Source organism: Balaenoptera borealis, assembly GCF_965194805.1.
Source record: "Balaenoptera borealis genome assembly, chromosome: 1".
Classification (NCBI taxonomy): domain Eukaryota; kingdom Metazoa; phylum Chordata; class Mammalia; order Artiodactyla; family Balaenopteridae; genus Balaenoptera; species Balaenoptera borealis.
In genome coordinates, this window is record NC_138860.1 from 150,077,546 (window position 1) to 150,097,180 (window position 19,635).

At 38.3% G+C, this 19,635-nt stretch overlaps 1 protein-coding gene and 1 pseudogene across 3 annotated transcripts in view; one reads left to right on the top strand and one right to left on the bottom strand.

Annotated features, from left to right (window-relative positions):
• ZYG11B (zyg-11 family member B, cell cycle regulator) overlaps window positions 1–19,635 on the bottom strand; it is a 74,196-nt gene that overhangs the window by 8,970 nt on the left and 45,591 nt on the right. The window contains exons 10-13 of one of the 2 annotated variants that reach the window (XM_082370851.1): window positions 19,532–19,579; window positions 9,631–9,828; window positions 9,453–9,505; window positions 8,250–8,347 (exon numbers count right to left, since the gene is read on the bottom strand). In XM_082370851.1, coding sequence (XP_082226977.1) covers window positions 8,250–8,347; window positions 9,453–9,505; window positions 9,631–9,828; window positions 19,532–19,579 — 397 coding nt within the window. The remainder of the gene's footprint in view (window positions 1–8,249; window positions 8,348–9,452; window positions 9,506–9,630; window positions 9,829–19,531; window positions 19,580–19,635) is intronic. The other variant, XM_082370852.1, reaches the window with a different exon arrangement.
• On the top strand, window positions 13,445–19,525 carry LOC309618390 (mitochondrial pyruvate carrier 2 pseudogene; annotated as a pseudogene). The gene has a single exon. The product of its transcript is annotated as a mitochondrial pyruvate carrier 2 pseudogene (transcript).

A 19,635-nucleotide genomic window follows, 5' to 3' on the forward strand; every position in this document is an offset into this window, starting at 1 on the left:
TCTTTGATAAAGGAGGCAAGAATATACACTGGAAAGAAGACAGTCTCTTCAATAAGTGGTGCTGGGAAAACTGGACAGCTACATGTGAAAGAATGAAATTAGAACACTCCCTAACACCATATACAAAAATAAACTCAAAATGGATTAAAGACATAAACGTAAGGCCAGACACTATCAAACTCTTAGAGGAAAACATAGGCAGAACGCTCTATGACATAAATCACAGCAAGATCCTTTTTGACCCACCTCCTAAAGAAATAGAAGTAAAAACAAAAATAAACAAATGGGACCTAATGAAACTTAAAAGCTTTTGCACAGCAAAGGAAACCATACACAAGACGAAAAGACAACAGTCAGAATGGGAGAAAACATTTGCAAACAAAGCACCTGACAAAGGGTTAATCTCCAAAATTTACAAGCAGCTCATGCAGCTCAGTATCAAAAAAACAAACAACCCAATCCAAAAATGGGCAGAAGACCTAAATAGACATTTCTCCAAAGAAGATATACAGATTGCCAACAAACACATGAAAGAATGCTCAACATCACTAATCATTAGAGAAATGCAAATCAAAACTACAATGAGGTATCACCTCACACCAGTCAGAATGGCCATCATCAAAAAATCTACAAACAGTAAATGCTGGAGAGGGTGTGGAGTAAAGGGAACCCTCTTGCACTGTTGGTGGCAATGTAAATTGACACAGCCACTATGGAGAACAGTATGGAGGTTCCTTAAAAAACTAAAAATAGAACTACCATAGGACACAGCAATCCCACTACTGGGCATATACCCTGAGAAAATCATAATTCAAAAAGAGTCATGTACCACAATGTTCATTGCAGCTCTATTTACAATAGCCAGGACATGGAAGCAACCTAAGTGTCCATTGCCAGATGAATGGATAAAGAAAATGTGGCACATATATACAATGGAATATTACTCAGCCATAAAAAGAAATGAAACTGAGTTATTTGTAGTGAGGTGGATGGACCTAGAGACTGTCATACAGAGTGAAGTAAGTCAGAAAGAAAAACAAATACCGTATGCCAAGACATATATATGGAATTAAAAAAAAAAAAAAGTGGTTCTGAAGAAACTAGGGGCAGGACAGGATAAAGATGCAGACATAGAGAATGGACTTGAGGACATGGGGAGGAGGATGGGTAAGCTGGGACGAAGTGAGAGAGTGGCACGGACATATATACACTACCAAATGTAAAAACGATAGCTAGTGGGAAGCAGCCACATAGCACAGGGAGATCAGCTCCATGCTTTGTGTTGTGTCCATCTAGAGGGGTGAGATAGGGAGGGTAGGAGGGAGACACAAGAGGGAGGAGATATAGGAATATATGTATATGTATAGCTGATTCACTTTGTTATAGAGCAGAAACTAACATACCATTGTAAAGCAATTACACTCCAATAAAGATGTTTAAAAAAAAAAATCTGCCTAAGACAAGGTTACAAATATTTTGTCACATTTTCTTCTAGAAACTTTTAATAGTTTTTGGTTTCGTATTTAGACTTATGATCAATTAAGAGTTAAAATTTTTTTAATTAATTATTTATTTATTTTGGCTGTGCCAGGTCTTAGGTGCGGCATGCAGGATCTTTGTTGTGGCATGTGGGCTTCTTAGTTGTGGCGTGTGGACTCTTAGTTGCAGCATGCATGCAGGATCTATTTCGCCAATCAGGGATCAAACCTGGGCCCCCTGCATTGGGAGCTTGGAGTCTTAGCCAATGGACCACCAGGGAAGTCCCAAGAGTTAATTTTTGTATACAAGGTATGAATCAAAGTTCTTTTTTTTTTTTTGCAGATAGAGATACACTTGATGCAGTACTGTTTGTTGAAAAGACTATTATTTCTCTATTGAATTGCTTTGAACTTACGTCAAAAACCAACCAACCATATGTGTATAGGTCTGTTTCTGTACTCTCTATTCTGGTCCTTTGAACATTCTTTGTCTATGTTTATGCCTGGACTTCCAATTGGTGTCTGAAGTGAGGGCAGTTTTGTGGGACTGAGCCCTTAACTTGTGGAATCTGACACTATCTCCAGGTAAATAGTGTCAGAATTGAACTAAATTTGTAGGACACCCAGTCAGTGTCGGCTGAGAAATGGAGAACTTTTTGGTGGGATGTGGAAAAAACACATATCAGAATTGGTGTCAGAAGTGGGATTTGCTATCCTGGTCCTGGCTTATGGAAACATGTGGTTAGGGAAGAGAAAGGATAAAAAGGTGAGGGACAAGGAACCTTTGGTTCTTGGGTGGCTACTCCATGATGTGGAGTAGCAGCTGTGCTGCAATCCGTTACTAACGGTAAAAGTTACCAATGGAATTTATTTTTGTATTTATTTATGTTTTTAAGAGTTTTGTTATATGTTTGTTTTTTTAAAAAAAATATTTATTTATTTATTTGGCTGCACTGGGTCTTAGTTGCAGTAGGCAGGTCCCTTAGTTGCAGCATGCAAACTCCCAGTTGCAGCATGCATGTGGGATCTAGTTCCCCAACCAGGGATCGAACCTGGGCCCCCTGCACTGGGGGCATGGAGTCTCAACCACTGCACCACCAGGGAAGTCCCAACCAATGGAATTTAGAGATGAATTCAAACCTGACCAGCAATTGCTTTATCTAATCAAGGCAAAGATTGACAAAAGGCCAGGATTCCTTGACTTGACTCCTTACTGGGGACTTAAAGCCTTTTGCACAAGAGTGAGTAACTTAGTCAGGAAGTGGAGAAGTTCCTGGTGAAGTCCTGATGTGGGCTACAATTAGAGAGTTAAAAAAAATAATGTAAGGATTGATAGGATTATGAAAGTTGGGAGTGTTTTTTAAAAAATATTTGTTTATTTATTTATGTATTTATTTGGCTGCATCGAGTCTTAGTTACGGCCCATGGGCTCTAGAGCCTGCGGGCTTAGTTGCCCCAAGGCATGTGGGATCTTAGTTACCCGACCAGGGACTGAACCCATGTCCCCTGCATTGGTAGGCAGATACTTAACCACTGGATCACCAGGGAAGTCCTGAAAGTTGGAATGTTTAAACAGACTTTATGTAAAGAAGTTGTGTCTCCTTTGCCTCAATATTTTATGGAAATGAGTATTATGTCTGGCTGGGGAACACTCTCCTATCTAGTACTGTAAGATCAAAATCTGTGGATGATTACAGTTAGGAATATAAGGGTTAACAGAACTAAGGTAAAAGTCTGTAGGGGAATTGGTATGGTTGAAGAGACTTTATGTGAAGTGGTTACATTTCTTTTACCTGATGGTATTATGAGGATGAACATTTTATTGACTGGGAAATGTTTCCACTACCTAACATCATAAAACAGAAAGCATGTAAATCCACCTTTCAAGCAATGTTAATTGGACATGCTAAATGGGAACCAGTAAGATTGCCCAAGCCAATGCAATGTAGAATAGAAGCTGGAGTGCTGGCAGGGACAAATTCTCTGTGCCATAGCCCTATGTGAAGGACTGAGTGGGGTTTATGGCAAAAGCCTGTGAGTGCCTACCAGAGATGATTACTGGGACTTTGGACTTGAGAATTTCCATTTGAGGGGCATTTACTACCTTGCTATTTGGCATTAATTGAAGCTAGCCTCATGACTGAAGGACAAAAAATGATCTTCAAACCTGAAATACCCAAGACGTTTTGAGTGATGTCAGAGAAACACTCTAATGGGGATGGCAGTGCCCAGAGGAGTTCCATAATAAAACGGAATTGGTTTATATAGGATCGTGCTACCTGGAGAATGCAAGGAGGAGATACTCATGAGCAGGGAGCCTCTTTCTCCCTAGTCAGTCCCTAGGACTGACTTTGGAACTGCACAAGGAGCTGCCAGATTCTATAGTCACTTGGACAGTGCCCTATAAACAGCTCTCCAACAACCAACAAACTGCTGCTTGGTTTGTGGATAGCAGTTCCAAGGTAAACAGACAACATCCTGTTTGGAAGGCCACCACTCTGATTGAAAAAGGTAAAACCAAAACAGCCCTGTGGACTGAACAGCATGCTGTGTTCCCAGCAAGGATGAAAAATTGAATAGTGGTAAAAGCCTCTGTTTGGGTTTTTTCATGGGCAGTGGCCAATGGTCTAGCTGTGTGGGTGGATACAAGGGCAATGGAAACCTGGTCATTAAGGCAGGACATATCTGTGCCCATCAGAAGAATTCTCTTCCATGTTCAGAAGCTGACTGGAACTGACAAGCAGATATCCCAATGTGCTTGCTTGAGGTGGCCACCTGAGTCCACGAAATGAGGGGATATGGAGGAACTGCAGCAATGCAGAAATGGACTGAATCTAGACATATTCCTCTTGCATTTTGAGGCACAAAGTGCCAGAGTCAAGGAAAACGTTTTCTATCCCTACAGTGTCCAACTATGGGCAGAGAGATATCCTCCTCAGAGTAATAGTTTGATAGAGAATTGGAATGGGCAATTAAAACATTAGTTATCTAAAATCGGAGGTGGGAGGGAGGGGGGAGATATAGGCCTGAAGGGCTAGCTTTCACACCTTCACGAGTATATGTATGCTCACACTCAATATGAGTGGAGCTAAAAGAATGTCCCCACTAGGGACTTCCCTGGTGGAGCAGTGGATAAGACTCTGCACTTCCAATGCAGGGGGCCCGGGTTTGATCCCTGGTCAGGGAACTAGGTCCTACATGCATGCCACAACTAAGGAGCCCACATGCCACAACTAAGAAGCCCTGGAGCTGCAACTAAGGAGCCCACATGCTGCAACCAAGGAGCTGGTGAGCTGCAATTAAGACCCGGCACAACTAGATAGATACACATAGATAATTTTTTAAAAAAGAATGTCCCCACTAGATATTCTCCTGTTTTTCTGGGGAACCTGGGGAAGAGGGAGTGGGAAAGGATGTTGATATGATTATGTGATTCTTGCTAAGGTAGGATACTGGTATAATGATTATACTTTCTTCTTCTTCTTCCCCATATCACAACGTTTTTTAATTCCCCTACCTGGTGCAGTGGTCACAGAACCAGGGCTGCAACTACACATGCTGGAAGCAGGGATGATTCTTAAGCAAGACACTGTAACTATGTTGTAAAATCTTTTTGTCAGGATTCCCAAGGGCCTAATGGGTTGGGTTATGCCTTAACTCCATCTGGCAAAATTGGGAATAACACTGAATGCAACTATATTGCCTCGTGGTAAAAACAGCCCACTAGTTCTGCACCTATGTAATCTTACCCTATCTGAATGACAGGGGACTGAGGGGGAGACACTTGCTAGACTAGTATTGCTGTTGGCAATCTACACCAACACAGTGGCCAAAATTAATGTCCCTTCTAAAGGTGGAAAAGTTTGAGTGTACATGAAGAGAAGAAGGAATAGGAGCTGAGGGTACAGGAATGAATAAATAGGCTATGTAATAAGAGAAATTCAATATGACATTAACACATCAAAAAAGGCTCAGAGCAAGAGATGATATTATCTCTTAGTTTAAGAGCAATATATGGCTTCACCCTAAGACCACTTCTGCTTTTGGAGCCTTACAAAATCTACTAGAAGCCTGCAAACCTCAGTGACCTTGCCCTGGGAGACATCCCACTCTGTCACCTCATTACCGTATGTCAAAAGGGGATCCTTATGAATGACAAAAGACACTCCTATCACTCAGGAAATTATAAAGGTTTGAGGAGTTCTGTGCTAGGAACCAGGAACAAAGACCAAATATAGTTCTTATTATATCTTCTGGTCTTTGATGACAGATCCCTTAAAACAAAATGATTGTAACAGTTAACAGATACTAGCACATTACTAGAGTCCCATTCAGTCATTAATCATATAAAAATGTCTCCCAGGGCAAGGGAGCATTCACCATGTTGGTGAATGCACTCACATGCCTGGATGGTGGCACAGCCTAGTTCCATGGGGACAGAAGCTCCTGTGCTCAGAATCCTTCAGAACCCTGCCCTATGTATCTCTTAATCTGGCTGCTCATCTGCATCCTTTATAATAAACTGGTAAATATAATTAAATGTTTTTCTGAGTTCTGTGAGTTGCTCTAGCAAATTAATTGAACCAGAGGTGGGGGGTCGTGGGAACCTCAGATCTACAGCTAGTCAGTCAGAAGCACAGGTACCAACATAAACTTGGGATTGGCATCTGAAGTGGGGACAGCAGTATTGTGGGATTGAGCCCTTAACCTGTGGGATCTGACACTATCTCCAGGTAGACAGTGTCAGAATTGAGTTAAATTTGTTGGACACCCAGTCAGTGTCTGCTGAGAATTAGAGAACTGCTTGATGAGGTATGGAAAAAACACACATTTGGAGCCACAAAACACCTGTCTTGATTACTGTAGCTCTATAGTATGTCTTTAAGTCAGGTAGTATAACTCCTCCAATTTTGTTCTTCGTTTTTCTAAGTTGTTTCAATATTCTAGGTCCTTTGCATTTCTGTATGAATTTTAGAATCAGCCTGTGAATTTCTCTTCTGCTAAGACTGCTAAGATTTTGAATGGGACTATATAAATCTACAATACATTTGGAGAGAATTGCCATTTTAACAACAGTAACTTCTAACTCATAAGTGCTGTCCTTCTATTTGGTTAGCCCTTCTCTAATGTCTCTCAGCAATGCTTTGTTTTTCTCAGTGTACAGGTCTTGCACATCTTTGTCAGATATATCCTTAAGTATTTCATAGTTTTTGGTAAAACTGTATATGTCATTTTTTCATTTACATTGGTTGCGGCTAATATAAAGAAGTGCAACTGATTTGTGTATATTGATCTTGTATCCTGGAACCTTGCTAAACTCACTTATTAAGTCTAGTTGCCCTCTTGTAGATTTCATGGGATTTTTCTACATAGATATCACGTCACCTGTGAATAAAAACAGTTTTACTTCATTCTTTCCAATCTGGATGCCTTCTGTTTCTTTCCTGATCACACTGGACAGAACCTTCATTACAATGTTCAATAGCAGTGAGGTTGGACATCCTTGCCTTGTTCCTGATCTTAGAGGGGAAACAGTCACATTTAATTTTTCACTATTAATTTTGATGTTAGCTGTAGGATATCCTTAGATGCTCTTTCTGCATCTACTGAGATGATCAGATTGTTTTTCTTTCCTGGTCTGGTAATAGGATGAAACACATTGATTTTCAAATGTTAAACCAACTTTGCATTCCTGGAATAACCTCCTTGGTCCTTTTTATATACTGTTGGGTTCCATTTGTTAAAAAAAGAATTTCCTCATCTATGCTCATGAGAGATATTGTTCAGTAATTTTCTTTTCTTATGTCTTTGCCTGGTATTGATATCAGAATAATTCTGGTGTTCTTGCTTTCTAATTTTTTTTAAACCAGCTTTCTTTCAGTTTGGATATTTTCTATTGCTGTGTATTCAATTTCACCAACCTCTTCTTATTTGTATCTACTCTTAAGCTCACCCAAATATTTTTCATGTCAAATTTTAATTTTTTTTAAACATTACTTTTCCCCTCTTAATTTCATGTTTTCTTTAAAATCTTGGATCATATCTATAAAAAAAGTTCAAATTTTTTTCCTGCTAATTCCATCATTACTACCATTTCTGGGTCTGTTTCAATTGTCTAATTTTTCTCCTGGTTATGGGTCATATTTTTCTGCTTCATCTTTCATCTAGCAGCTCTTACCATATAACTAAACATGCTGTTGAGTGTATAGATTTTGTTGTCTGTTTTAAAAGAGTGCTTAGTTTTTCTCTGACAGTTTACTTGCAGAGCAGCTTGATCATTTTAAGACTTGCTTTTAAGCTTCACAGGGTTGCCTTAGAGAAACCTTTAATTTAGGGCTAGTTTAATCTTTTCTGGCATCTGTAGTGAATGTCCTGGGTATCAAGTTCTTTCCACTGTTTGGAATTTGAATATTTTCTAACCTGTGTAAGCTCCATGTGTTGTTCAGTTAGCAGCTCCTTGGTATTTGTTCTTTCTCAGGCCTCAGGAAGTCTCACCCTAGGCATGCACAGCCTAAGACTCAAGAAACTCCTATGAAGATTTCTGAAGTTCTTTCTTAGAACAGTGTAAGTCTCATTCACCACTGTCATTGATTTCTAATATTGCCAAGCTCATTCTGAAAGTATAAACTTAGTTCATAACTTAAGATTCTCTTACACTGTATTTTTAAAAGTCTGTGTCCTTAAAAATCAAACACAATTTAGAAATGGCTTTCCTGTGCAAGGAGAATTTCACTTGAAAAAGAAAAACACAGTTCTCTTTTCGGTACATACGATTCTTGCTGCAGACATGCTGCATGGCCCAAACTGCCCATAGCTGGACTCCTGGTGTTGTGAAACAGCCAAGTAATGGGAAAAATGGATTAAAGGACCTAAAAGTTCAAAAGAAAAGAATATAAGTTACATCCTATACTTAGTGTCATTTTCTAAAGCAATGCTTCCTGAGCTTTTTGCTCCAGAAATTTCATCCTGCTATTTTTAAACTATATAATATAAATGAGCTTCTATAGAACATCTTTTCTTTGTCTTAGCCATTTGATAAACGAGTATATTCAGACAAAAGTCTTGGTACAGAAGATGGAAGGCGATCAGAACAACATACTTTTTCTCAAAAGCACCTGTTGGTCTTGAAGATACACATTTGAAGAATAGCAGACTTTGGTTTGGCAACTTAGATAAGGAGAAGTTAGTTGATAACTAACCAGAACACCACCATGACGGAGCTCTAGAATTAGTCTTTCTATTTCTACAAGTTTTCTGCCCCAAAATGTATAGAACATAAGTTGGAATCAAAAGTGTTGGCAGCATCAGCATTTATAAAGTAGACAACAAAATAAATTGCAATAATAATATTTATGCAGCAATCTGGAATACTTCTGGTATATTAGCAACTTATCTATCAAGTCACCTAACTGTCATAAATAGAGTTAGAATCCAGTACGCCCTTTAATAAATTATTATAAACTGTTTCCCTGAACAAATCAGGTGCTACTTCTAGTTCTCTAAATGTGTTCTCGTTTTAGACCTCCTTGCATTAATACTCTTCCTAAAATCTTCTGTATCTACTTAATGATCTCTCAAAACTCAGCTCACAATCTACTTCCTCTGGAAGCTTTTTACCATTTTCCAGTGCACGTTCAGAGCATTCTATGTACATAACTAGCATAGGAGTGAATTATTTCTGATTTACAACTGGTTTCCATCACAAGACTGTAAAGTTCTTGTATGGAGGCACCATATCTTACTCATCTTTGAATTTCAAGAGCATAGAACAAGACCTTGGCACTTGTTTTCAATAAATGTAGAATGAAGGAAAGACTGATGAATGATAGGTAGCAAAATAAATTAAAAATACTTTATTTTAAAGCCAGTACGAAGATAGATGCCAAAGGGTAAAATCTACATCTAATAGGAATGATCTCTACACAAGCAAAATGACTAGATTACTGGCTTAATATTAATTATCTTGCTAGTTACCTGTATGCTACCATCTCACACTCTGGAGTTGGCCATTTCAAAATCGCTGAATGCTGAAAGACACAAAGCACACAAGAAAGGGTTACAATATTTATTTAGCATTGCATTATGAGGGTTTGACAGTCTAACCATTATGAATGTTGTTTGCATGCTTCCAAAATACACCAAATTACCCTACCAGATCGTCCAGAAGAGAATTCCTCTGGCTACGACTCAATGTCCAAGCTTGTTCTCCTCTAGATATTAAGTGGGCAATAATCCCAGCTGCAAAGTAACTGACTTCCACTTCAACACTATGTAGAAGGCTACTGATGTGGTCTATAAAATCCTTCCACATTAATTCAGAATGCAATTCTTGTACTTCGGCTATATTGTTCTGGAAAAAAAAGAAGACATAAAAATTAAAATAATATGTATAATAAATGGCTAAATGACACTGCAATGATTTAAATATGTATGGACAAAAGCGAATATTGTTGCTATGTTAGCACAGTGGGATTACAGGTGATTTTATTCCTCTCCTCCCCAAACAATAAAATAATAAAGAAACAGCAGCGAGTTCTGTTTCAGGTAAAATAGTAAACTAGATAACCTAAAAATTTCCTGCTATAAAATATCTAGAAGTGCTGGGTAAAAACTGGCAAACAAACTTTAAATATGTAACTTTTTTGGTGGTACAAAATGTAAACAGGGAATCAAACTAAAGCATAACAGGCTATCACTGGCCTGCACGGGCAAGAGAACTGGGTTTTAATAGACATGCAAGGGCAAAAGTAAGGGCCAGAGATTGGAACTAATACAAGGCAAGAACTTTCAAAGCATTACACCTCAGTAAAAGAGTGGATTGACATAGGTACATAAAAAAGAAGTAATCTGGGCTCTGGCCAACTTAGGTTGTGCTTGATCTTCTCCAAAACAATCTAAGATTCAACTTATCTCACTACTCTGAAGATTAATCCTCATTTTTTAAAAAAATTTAATTAATTAATTAATTTATTTTTGGCTGTGTCAGGTTTTAGTTGCAGCACGCAGGATCTTCGTTGAGGCATGTGGGATCTTTCATTGTGGCGTACGGGCTCTTTGTTGCAGCGCCTAGGCATCTCTCTCTAGTTCTGGTGAGTGGGCTCAGCAGTTGCGGTGCACGGGCTCTCTAGTTGCGGCACGTGGGCTCTGTAGCTGTGGGGTGCAGGCTCCAGAGTACATGGGCTCTGTAGTTTGCCGCATGCGGGCTCTCTCATTGAGGCGCGCGAGCTCAGTAGTTGTGGCGCATGGGCTTAGTTGTCCCATGGCATGTGGGATCCTAGTTCCCCGACCAGGGATCAAACCTGTATCCCATGCATTGGAAGGCAGATTCTTAACCACTGGACCACCAGGGAAGTCCCTAATCCTCATTCTTAAAACTTCATTTGATCTACTATGAAATCATAATTCTCTTCCTAACACACTGATTCCATTTCTTAGGAACCAAAAACCCTGGCCTTTTCGTTGGTAAGAAACTATTCACTCCCTAGCTTAAGTCATTCTGTAACAAATGAAAATGAAAGTTATTGTGTCCAAATGTATTCTCTGTAACGACTAACAAGTTTTCTTTTCCAATCATGGAAGAGTGAGGATGGAAGGGACAAGTGTAACTTTACTCACTACATGAATGTGTATAATCCTGTACCTTTCCATCAGCATTAGTGATAAATCAATGACTCCTATGCCCCTCTCTAATCTCACATATTCAAACAAGAAAAGGCATTTCACATTCATTTTTCTAAAATTAATTAATTTATTTATTTTTGGCTGCATTGGGTCTTCGTTGCTGCATGCAGGCTTTCTCTAGTTGCGGTGAGCAGGGGCTACTCTTCGTTGTGGTGCTTGGGCTTCTCATTGTGGTGGCTTCTCTTGTTGCGGAGCATGGGCTCTAGGCACACGGGCTGCAGTAGTTGTGGCACGCGGGCTTCAGTAGTTGTGGCTCGCGGGGTCTAGAGCACAGGCTCAGTAGTTGTGGCGCACGGGCTTAGTTGCTCCGCAGCATGTGGGATCTTCCCGGACCAGGGATTGAACCTGTGTCCCCTGCATTGGCAGGCAGATTCTTATCCACTGCACCACCAGTGAAGCCCTCACATTCATTTTTTATACTCTTCCCTATTTATGTTTTTTAACACAGCATGTATCATTTTATAGTGACAAGAAAAGGAAAGATATATATGCCTTTTAAAATAAACAAATTAAAAAAAGATAGTCCTCTGTCTCCTTCAAGCTTGGGGAAGCTTGATAGAAAGAAATATAAAGACCCTCTGAGAAGGACACACCTTGTACTCAAAGCCCCACAGATGGTGATAAATTACAATTCACAATGAAAACAATCCATAATGAGTGAAATCATCAAATACAGTAGAAAATTAGACTCTCCCAAGAACCTCATGTAATATAAGATAGTATCTGATTTTAAAAAGTTAAACACACACACACGAAAATGCAAAAGACAGCACCGTTAAAACTAAAAACAGATAAGGAAAGATTTGGAATAGAACATCAAAAGAATTATGGCCATTCTTTCTTGCCATAAACAAGTTACTGGAAAATCAGACAAAATATATGAGAGAACTGTTTTCAGACAGCAGACAACTAGCTATACAGGAATGTGATCCCTGAGAGAAGATATTCAAATGGGGCAGTTTCTAGATTGCTACACATATAAGGGGAACCTAAAGAGTTGGCAGTTTTGCTGAGTTGAGGAGACAGAGATCAGTCTTCAGGGTGGCCAAGGCAGCAAAAATTTGTAGAACAGAGCAATGTAGAGGAAAAAGTTCCAAAGAAAGAAAAAGAGAGAAAGACATCTGCAGAGGGATCCCCTAAAATCTTTGGCTGAGTACTGATACGGAGTGAAACTTCATGAGGCCAGGGAAAGAACCACCAGAAAGCAGTACGTGAACAAATCCCAAAGTCACGCAGGGTTAGGAATAGTTCACATTCTCACCAGCCAGAGTGAAGAGATCTCATAATAAACAAAACATTTGATAGTAGTGGGGTAACTAGGATAAAGTAGTAGGGTAAAGGCTGATCTGAAGCCACTTTAACAAAGCAAATATAGGCATACCTTGGAGATATTGTGGCTTTGATTTCAGACAACCACAATAAAGCAAATATTGCAATCAAGTGAGCCACACAAATTTCTTGGTTTCCAGTGCATAAAACGTTATGTTTACACTATATTGTAGTCTATTAAGTGTGCAAAAGCATAATGTCTTAAAAAAAACAATGTAAATACCTTAATTAAAAAATATTTATTGCTAAAAAATTCTAACCATTATCTGAGCCCTTCAGCAAGTTACAGTAGTAACGTCAAACATCACTGATCAGAGATCACCATAACAAATATAATCATAATGAAAAATTCTGAAATGTTGCAAGAATTATCAAAATGTGACACAGAAACACAAAGTGAGTTAATGCTGTTGGAAAAATGGTGCCAACAGACTTGTTCGACAGAGTTGCCACAAACCTTCAATTTGTAAAAAAACACAGTATTTGTGAAGTGCATAAAATGAGGTATGCCTGTAAATAAGCTTTGAATGGAACAACTTGATCTGTGAGTAGCTTAACTGAATGCCAGCACAAAGTCCAAGATTCTTTAAAGGAAAACAACAAAACTACTAATCAACAAAGTAAATTAAATTTCACAATGACTGCAGCCAATTAAAAATTACCAGGCATACAAAGAGTCAGAAAAACATGATCCTTAAACAGGAGAAAAGTCAATCAATAAAAACAGACCCAGAAATGACAGGGATAGTAGAATCAGTAGACAAGGATTTAAAAGTTATTATAGGGACTTCCCTGGTGGCACACTGGTTAAGAATCTGCCTTCCAACGCAGGGAACATGGGTTTGAGCCCTGGTCTGGGAAGATCCCACATGCCACAGAGAAACTAAACCCGTGTGCCACAACTACTGAGCCTGTGCTCTAGAGTCCGCAAGCCACAACTACTGAGCCTGCATGCCACAACTACTGAAGCCCATGTGCCTAGAGCCTATGCTCCGCAACAAGAGAAGCCACAGCAATGAGAAGCCCGAGCACTGCAACAAAGAGTAGCCCCCACTCACCGCGACTAGGGAAAGCCCATGCACAGCAACGAAGACCCAACGCAGCCAAAAAAATAAAATAATTAATTAAAAAACACAGCTATTATAAATGTTATAAATATGATACGAATGAAAGAAAAATATAAGCCTGAGGAGAAAAAAAATGAAGATATAAAAAAGATCTAAATGTAACTTCTAGAAATAATATATACATGTACCTGAAATGAAAAATATACTGAATGAGATTAACAGCAGATGATATGCTGCAGGAAAAAAATAATCAGTGAACTAAAAAACAGTAACAGAAAACAGCAAAGTCAAAACACAGATAGAAAAAAGGAAAAAAACCTGCCAAAAAAGCCAGCAGAGTACTTCTGTGACTTTTGAGACAATTTTAAGCAATCTAACATACTTGTAATTGGAGTCTCAGAAAGAGAGGAGATAAGAGAGGGTACAGAAAAATATATTTGAAGAAATAATGGCCAAAATCTTTTCAAATTTATGAAAATTATAAACCTCAAAACCCAACAGAAAAATATCCACTTGGACTTCAAGAGTGAGCAAAAAGTTATCTTTTGAAAATTAAATCAAAATAAGACTTTTTCACATAAAACCTAAATGAAAATTCATTGCCAGCTTACCTACACTAAAAGAAATGTTAAAAAAAAAGAAAGAGTAGTATGAGAAATACGTGGCTAAGTATAAAAGACAAATTTCTCATTCTTAAATCTTTAATGAAAGATTGATGAGGACTCTTGCTTCTGGCCAAGATGGACGAAAAGGGGTCAGATTTACTCTCCATTCTAAAACAACTGAAAAAACACAACATGAAACAACAGTTTTCAAGATACTAGACGTTAGGTAATAAAGAACAGTGACCTTTAGAGATGGAAAACAAACAAGGTGAGATGCTGCCTTGAGAGAGTTTCCAGGCTGTGGCACAGGGATACAGAACTAAAAGCAGAGCCCAGTGGGCTCATGGAGTTGAAGAGATGGAGCTGAGAGTCCAGGGAGACGAAGGCAATTCATAGGACAGAGTACCAGAGAGAAGACAATGTACATGGAGAGAATCCGGAGAGCTGCAGGGAGTAGCACTCTATTCAGCAGAGTACTGATCAGAGCATGACTGTGAGAAAACTATTTGAGGGAAGAAAAAGAGCCATCAAAAAGATTAGAGAAAAGTTCCCAGCACTCACAAAGGGCCAGGAATAGTGCTTGTTCTCACCATCCATTCTGGAAAAACTCTTCATTCACAGGGCATTGAGCAGAGTACTCAGGAAGGTCTTGTTTCAGTAGTACAGAATAATCAGCCCTAGCCTCAGCACTACTCTGGATCCTCCTAATATATCATAAAAGCAAGATCAGCTCCACCCTCACAAACTTCTCCGGGCGCGGGCTACCGGGTGGTTCACAGGGGAGCAGGCTGAGCTGCAGGAAGGGCACCCTGGGGAAGAGGAGGGCGCGAGGCATTGAGGCAGGGGAAAGTGACCAGCTGCCCTTCATTGCCAGCTAGGGATGAGCACGCGGCCGCTGCCCTACCCGGCTGCCCATGATCACTTGTCTGCAGAAATGTCAGCCGCTGGCACCCGGGGCCTGCGGGCCACCTACCACCAGGTACTTGATAAAGTGGAACTCCTGCTGCATGAGAAATTGAGGTCGTTGTACAACCAACCGGCAGGTCCCAGAACAGTATTTTTCTGGGCTCCAATTATGAAATGGGGGTTGGTGTGTGCTGGATTGGCTGACATGGTCAGACCTGCAGAAAAACTCAGCACAGCCCAATCTGCTGTTTTGATGGCTACAAGGTTTATTTGGTCAAGATACTCACTTGTAATTATTCCCCAAAACTGGAGTCTGTTTGCTGTTAATTTCTTTGTTGGGACAGCAGGAGCCTCTCAGCTCTTTCGTATTTGGAGATATAACCAAGGATTAAAAGCTAAAGCAAACAAAGAGTTCTGATCACCCTAACAACCTAGATGTGGACATAACCACTGGGACCTAGTTTGATTTATTATTCAGTTGTCAATGAGGTGATGGTAACTGTGTTAATGTTTGTAATGCATAAAATCTAACTGTAATTGGGAGGTAGTACTTGATTCAACAGAAAAATAAAGCAAACTTTTAATAATAAAAAAAAAAGCAAGATCAAATAGGATCAAACTGTTTAAAAGTAAGTCAATTAATCCCAGAACAAAATTCAAGAATTTTTAATAGGAAAATAAAAATATCCAGCAACCAACAAGGTAAAATTCACAATGTTTGGCATCCAATCAAAAACTACCTGGCATGCAGAGTGGCAGGAAAATGCAACTCTAAAGGAGGGGAATAATCAATCATTTGAAATTTACCCAGAACTAACAAGGATGTTAAAATTAGCAGAGAAGGACAGTAGAACAGTTATTACAAATATATTTCACATGTTCAAAAAGTTAAGTAAAAATATGGAAGATATAAAAAAGACCCAAAATGAAGTTCTAGAGGAGAAAATGACAATGTCTAAAGATAAAAACTACACTAGCTGGGATTAACAGCAGATTAGACACTGCAGAAGAAACAATTACTGAATTAGAAGGCATAGCAATGGAAACAATTCAAACTGAAATGTACATAGAGAATAGAACAAAGAAAAATTTAAAAGCACCAATAAGTTGTGAATTTCAAGCAGCTTAATATATGAGAAATTGGAGACTCCAAAGGTCTCCAATGGGTTGGGGTGAAGGGGGTGCAAAACTTTTTTTTTGAAGAAATAATGGCCAAAAACTTTTCAAACTTTAAAACTATAAACCAAGAAGTTCAATGAATCCCAAACACAGGAAGCATGAAGTAAATTACACTAAAATACATCATAATCAAATTACTCAGAACTGTTGTTGCTAATCCTAAATCTTAAAAGTAGCTAGAGGAAAAAATCATATACATATAGAGGAATAAAGATAACAATGACATCAGATTTCTCACTGGAAAGATGCAAATCAGAAAAAAGGTAACAAACATCTTTAAAGTACTGTCAACCTAGAATTCTACACCTGGCAAAAAAATCTTTCAAAAATGAACGTTAAATAAATAAAGATGTTTGCAGACATACAAAAGCTGAAGAATTCATCAGCAGCAGACCCACACTACGAAATACGTTAAAGGATGTTTTTTAGGTAGAAGGAAAATGAGAGCAGTTGGAAATGTGGATCTACACAAAGGAAAGAAGAGCATCAGAAATAGTAACTATTTGGGTGAACATACAAATTTTTAAAAATTATTTAAATCTCCTTAAAGATAACTGATATTAAAAAAAATGTTTATGTGGTTTATTACATATATAAAATAAAATGCATGACAATGATGACATAAAGGAAAGAAGAGCAGAAATGGACATCTACTATTATAAGGTTCTTATACTATATATGAAATTATATAAAATCTCTTAAAGGGAGACTGTGATTAAAGATGTACACTATAAACCCATAACAATCATTAACACAACAAATTAGAGTAATAGCTAATAAACCAAGAAAGGGGATCAAGCGGAATTATAAAAAAATACTCAATTAAGCCTTTTTTTTAAGGCAGAAAAAGAGGAAAAAACAAAGAACAGATAGGACAAAGAGAAAACAAATACCAAGTTGATGAATTCAAATCTAACCACACCAATAATTACATTAAATGTAAATAATCCAAACAGTCCAAATAAAAAGGAGAGATTCTCATATTGGATAAAAAAGCAGGGTGCAAAGTATATGCTGTCTATAAGAAACACACTTTAAATATAAAGACAAATATAGGTTAAAAGTAAAAGGACGGAAAAAGATAAACCATGGTAACATTATTCAAAAGAAAGCTGGAATAGCTATATTAAGGAGACAAAGGAGATTTCAAAGTAAAGAATATACCAGGTCATTTCATAATGATAAACGGGTCAATTAATTAAGAGGGCATAGGGCTTCCCTGGTGGCGCAGTGGTTGAGAATCTACCTGCCAATGCAGGGGACACGGGCTCGAGTCCTGGTCTGGGAAGACCCCACATGCCGTGGAGCGACTAGGCCCGTGAGCCACAACTACTGAGCCTATGCGTCTGGAGCCTGTGCTCCGCAACAAGAGAGGCCGCGACAGTGAGAGGCCCGCGCACCGCGATGAAGAGTGGCCCCCGCTTGCCACAACTAGAGAAAGTCCTCACACAGAAACGAAGACCCAACACACCCATAAATAAATAAGTAAATTAATTAGTTAATTAAAAAAAAAAAGAAAATCGATCATTAAAAAAGAAAAAAAAATTAAGAGGGCATAGCAATTCTGTTTATGAACCTAATAACAGAACTTCAAAATACAGGAAGCAGAAACTGATAGAAGATGATAATTGCTAGAACAAGTAGGCAGAAAATCAGTAAGCCTGTGGTAGACTTGAATAATATCAACCTACTAGAGACCCAACTGACATTTATAGAACACTCTAACAATAGCAGAATATACATTCTTATCAAGTGCACAGGGAAGACTTACCAGGATAGACCATATCCTGGGCCACACACAAGTCTCAATAAATTCAAAAGGACTCAAAACAAAGTATGTTCTCTGACCATGAAAAATTAAATTAGAATCTATATCTCAAAATAAATTATTGAAAAAAATTCAATCACAAAGTAATGGAGAAAGATATAGAAGGAAGCACACCAAGTTGTATTAATATTAATTACCTCACAGAGATGAAAATAAAGAAATGTTGGGGACAAAACCTTAAACTTTTTAAATACATTTTGCACGGTTTCACTAGCTACAATAAGCATGTATTCTTTTCTTATTTTTTTTTAAATATTTATTTATTTATTTGTTTGTGGCTGTGTTGGGTCTTTGTTGCTGCGCACGGGCTTTCTCTAGTTGCGGTAAGCGGGGGCTACTCTTCATTGAGGTGCACGAGCTTCTCACTGCGGTGGCTTCTCTTGTTGCAGAGCATGGGCTCTAGGCATGTGGGCTTCAGTAGTTGTGGCATGCGGACTCTAGAGCGCAGGCTCAGTAGTTGTGGCGCACAGGCCTAGTTGCTCTGCGGCATGTGGGATCTTCCCGGACCAGGGCTCAAACCCGTGTCCCCTGCATTGGCAGGTGGATTTTTAACCAGTGCACCACCAGGGAAGTCCCCAGCATGTATTCTTCATGAAATTTTCTTAAAAAGCATTTTTTAAGCCCTATAAGATCTCTCTGAATATTTAAAATCAATTCCCTTTTTCCTTTTATAATGACTTGAGTCAAATTGTGTATCTAATAATCTACAAACCCAGAATAAAACAATCAAATACTATAATTTACTTAATACTTCTCCATTACTGGGCATTTAGGTAGTTTTACATTTTCTGCTTTATATAACTAAAACTACAGTAAATAGTCTTCCTTAAATGCCAGCCCTCAGTTTTCCCAAAAATCCATCTTTCATAATCCTGCATCTAGAAAACAAACACTAATCTATGCCTCCTGTGATCTAATCCCTCAAGAGCAGAGGTCTGCTTTGAAATGGGCTTTACCATATGGGTACTTTTCCTGTTGCAGTGATTAAAGGTGATAAAATATCTGATCTTCACCTTTGTCTAAAAATCCTAGAGGGCTCACTTTAACATATATCCAGTATATTTATGGAATATCTGATTTGTTAAACAGTTGTTTAAGCGGTAATTATCAATTACCAAACATAGAATCTAAGAACACTTGTAGGTTAGTGACATTTTTCATGTCACATTTTTCATTTTCATTTTTTTTCTGATTATACAAGTAAAATATGCTCACAGTGAAGCTTTGTATTATACCAAAATATATTTTAAAAAGTATGTAATTTATATCTTTCCTTTTAGTGTGGTGAAAATCTTAATACGTATATATAGTTTTGTAGTCTGCTTTTTTCACTTAATTATATTATATATATTTTCTAATGTCATTAAGTGTTTACAAATAGAGTAGCATCTTTCTATGTATTACCTCAGATGGAAAATAATTACAGCTTGAAATTAGCAGGAAATGCTTATATCTTACCAAAAGTCCTAGGACTTTCTGTTGAATGGATGACTCAGTTGGGAATGACTGTAAAAAGAACGAGAAACCTATAACTAAAGAACCAAATATAATAAATAAATGCT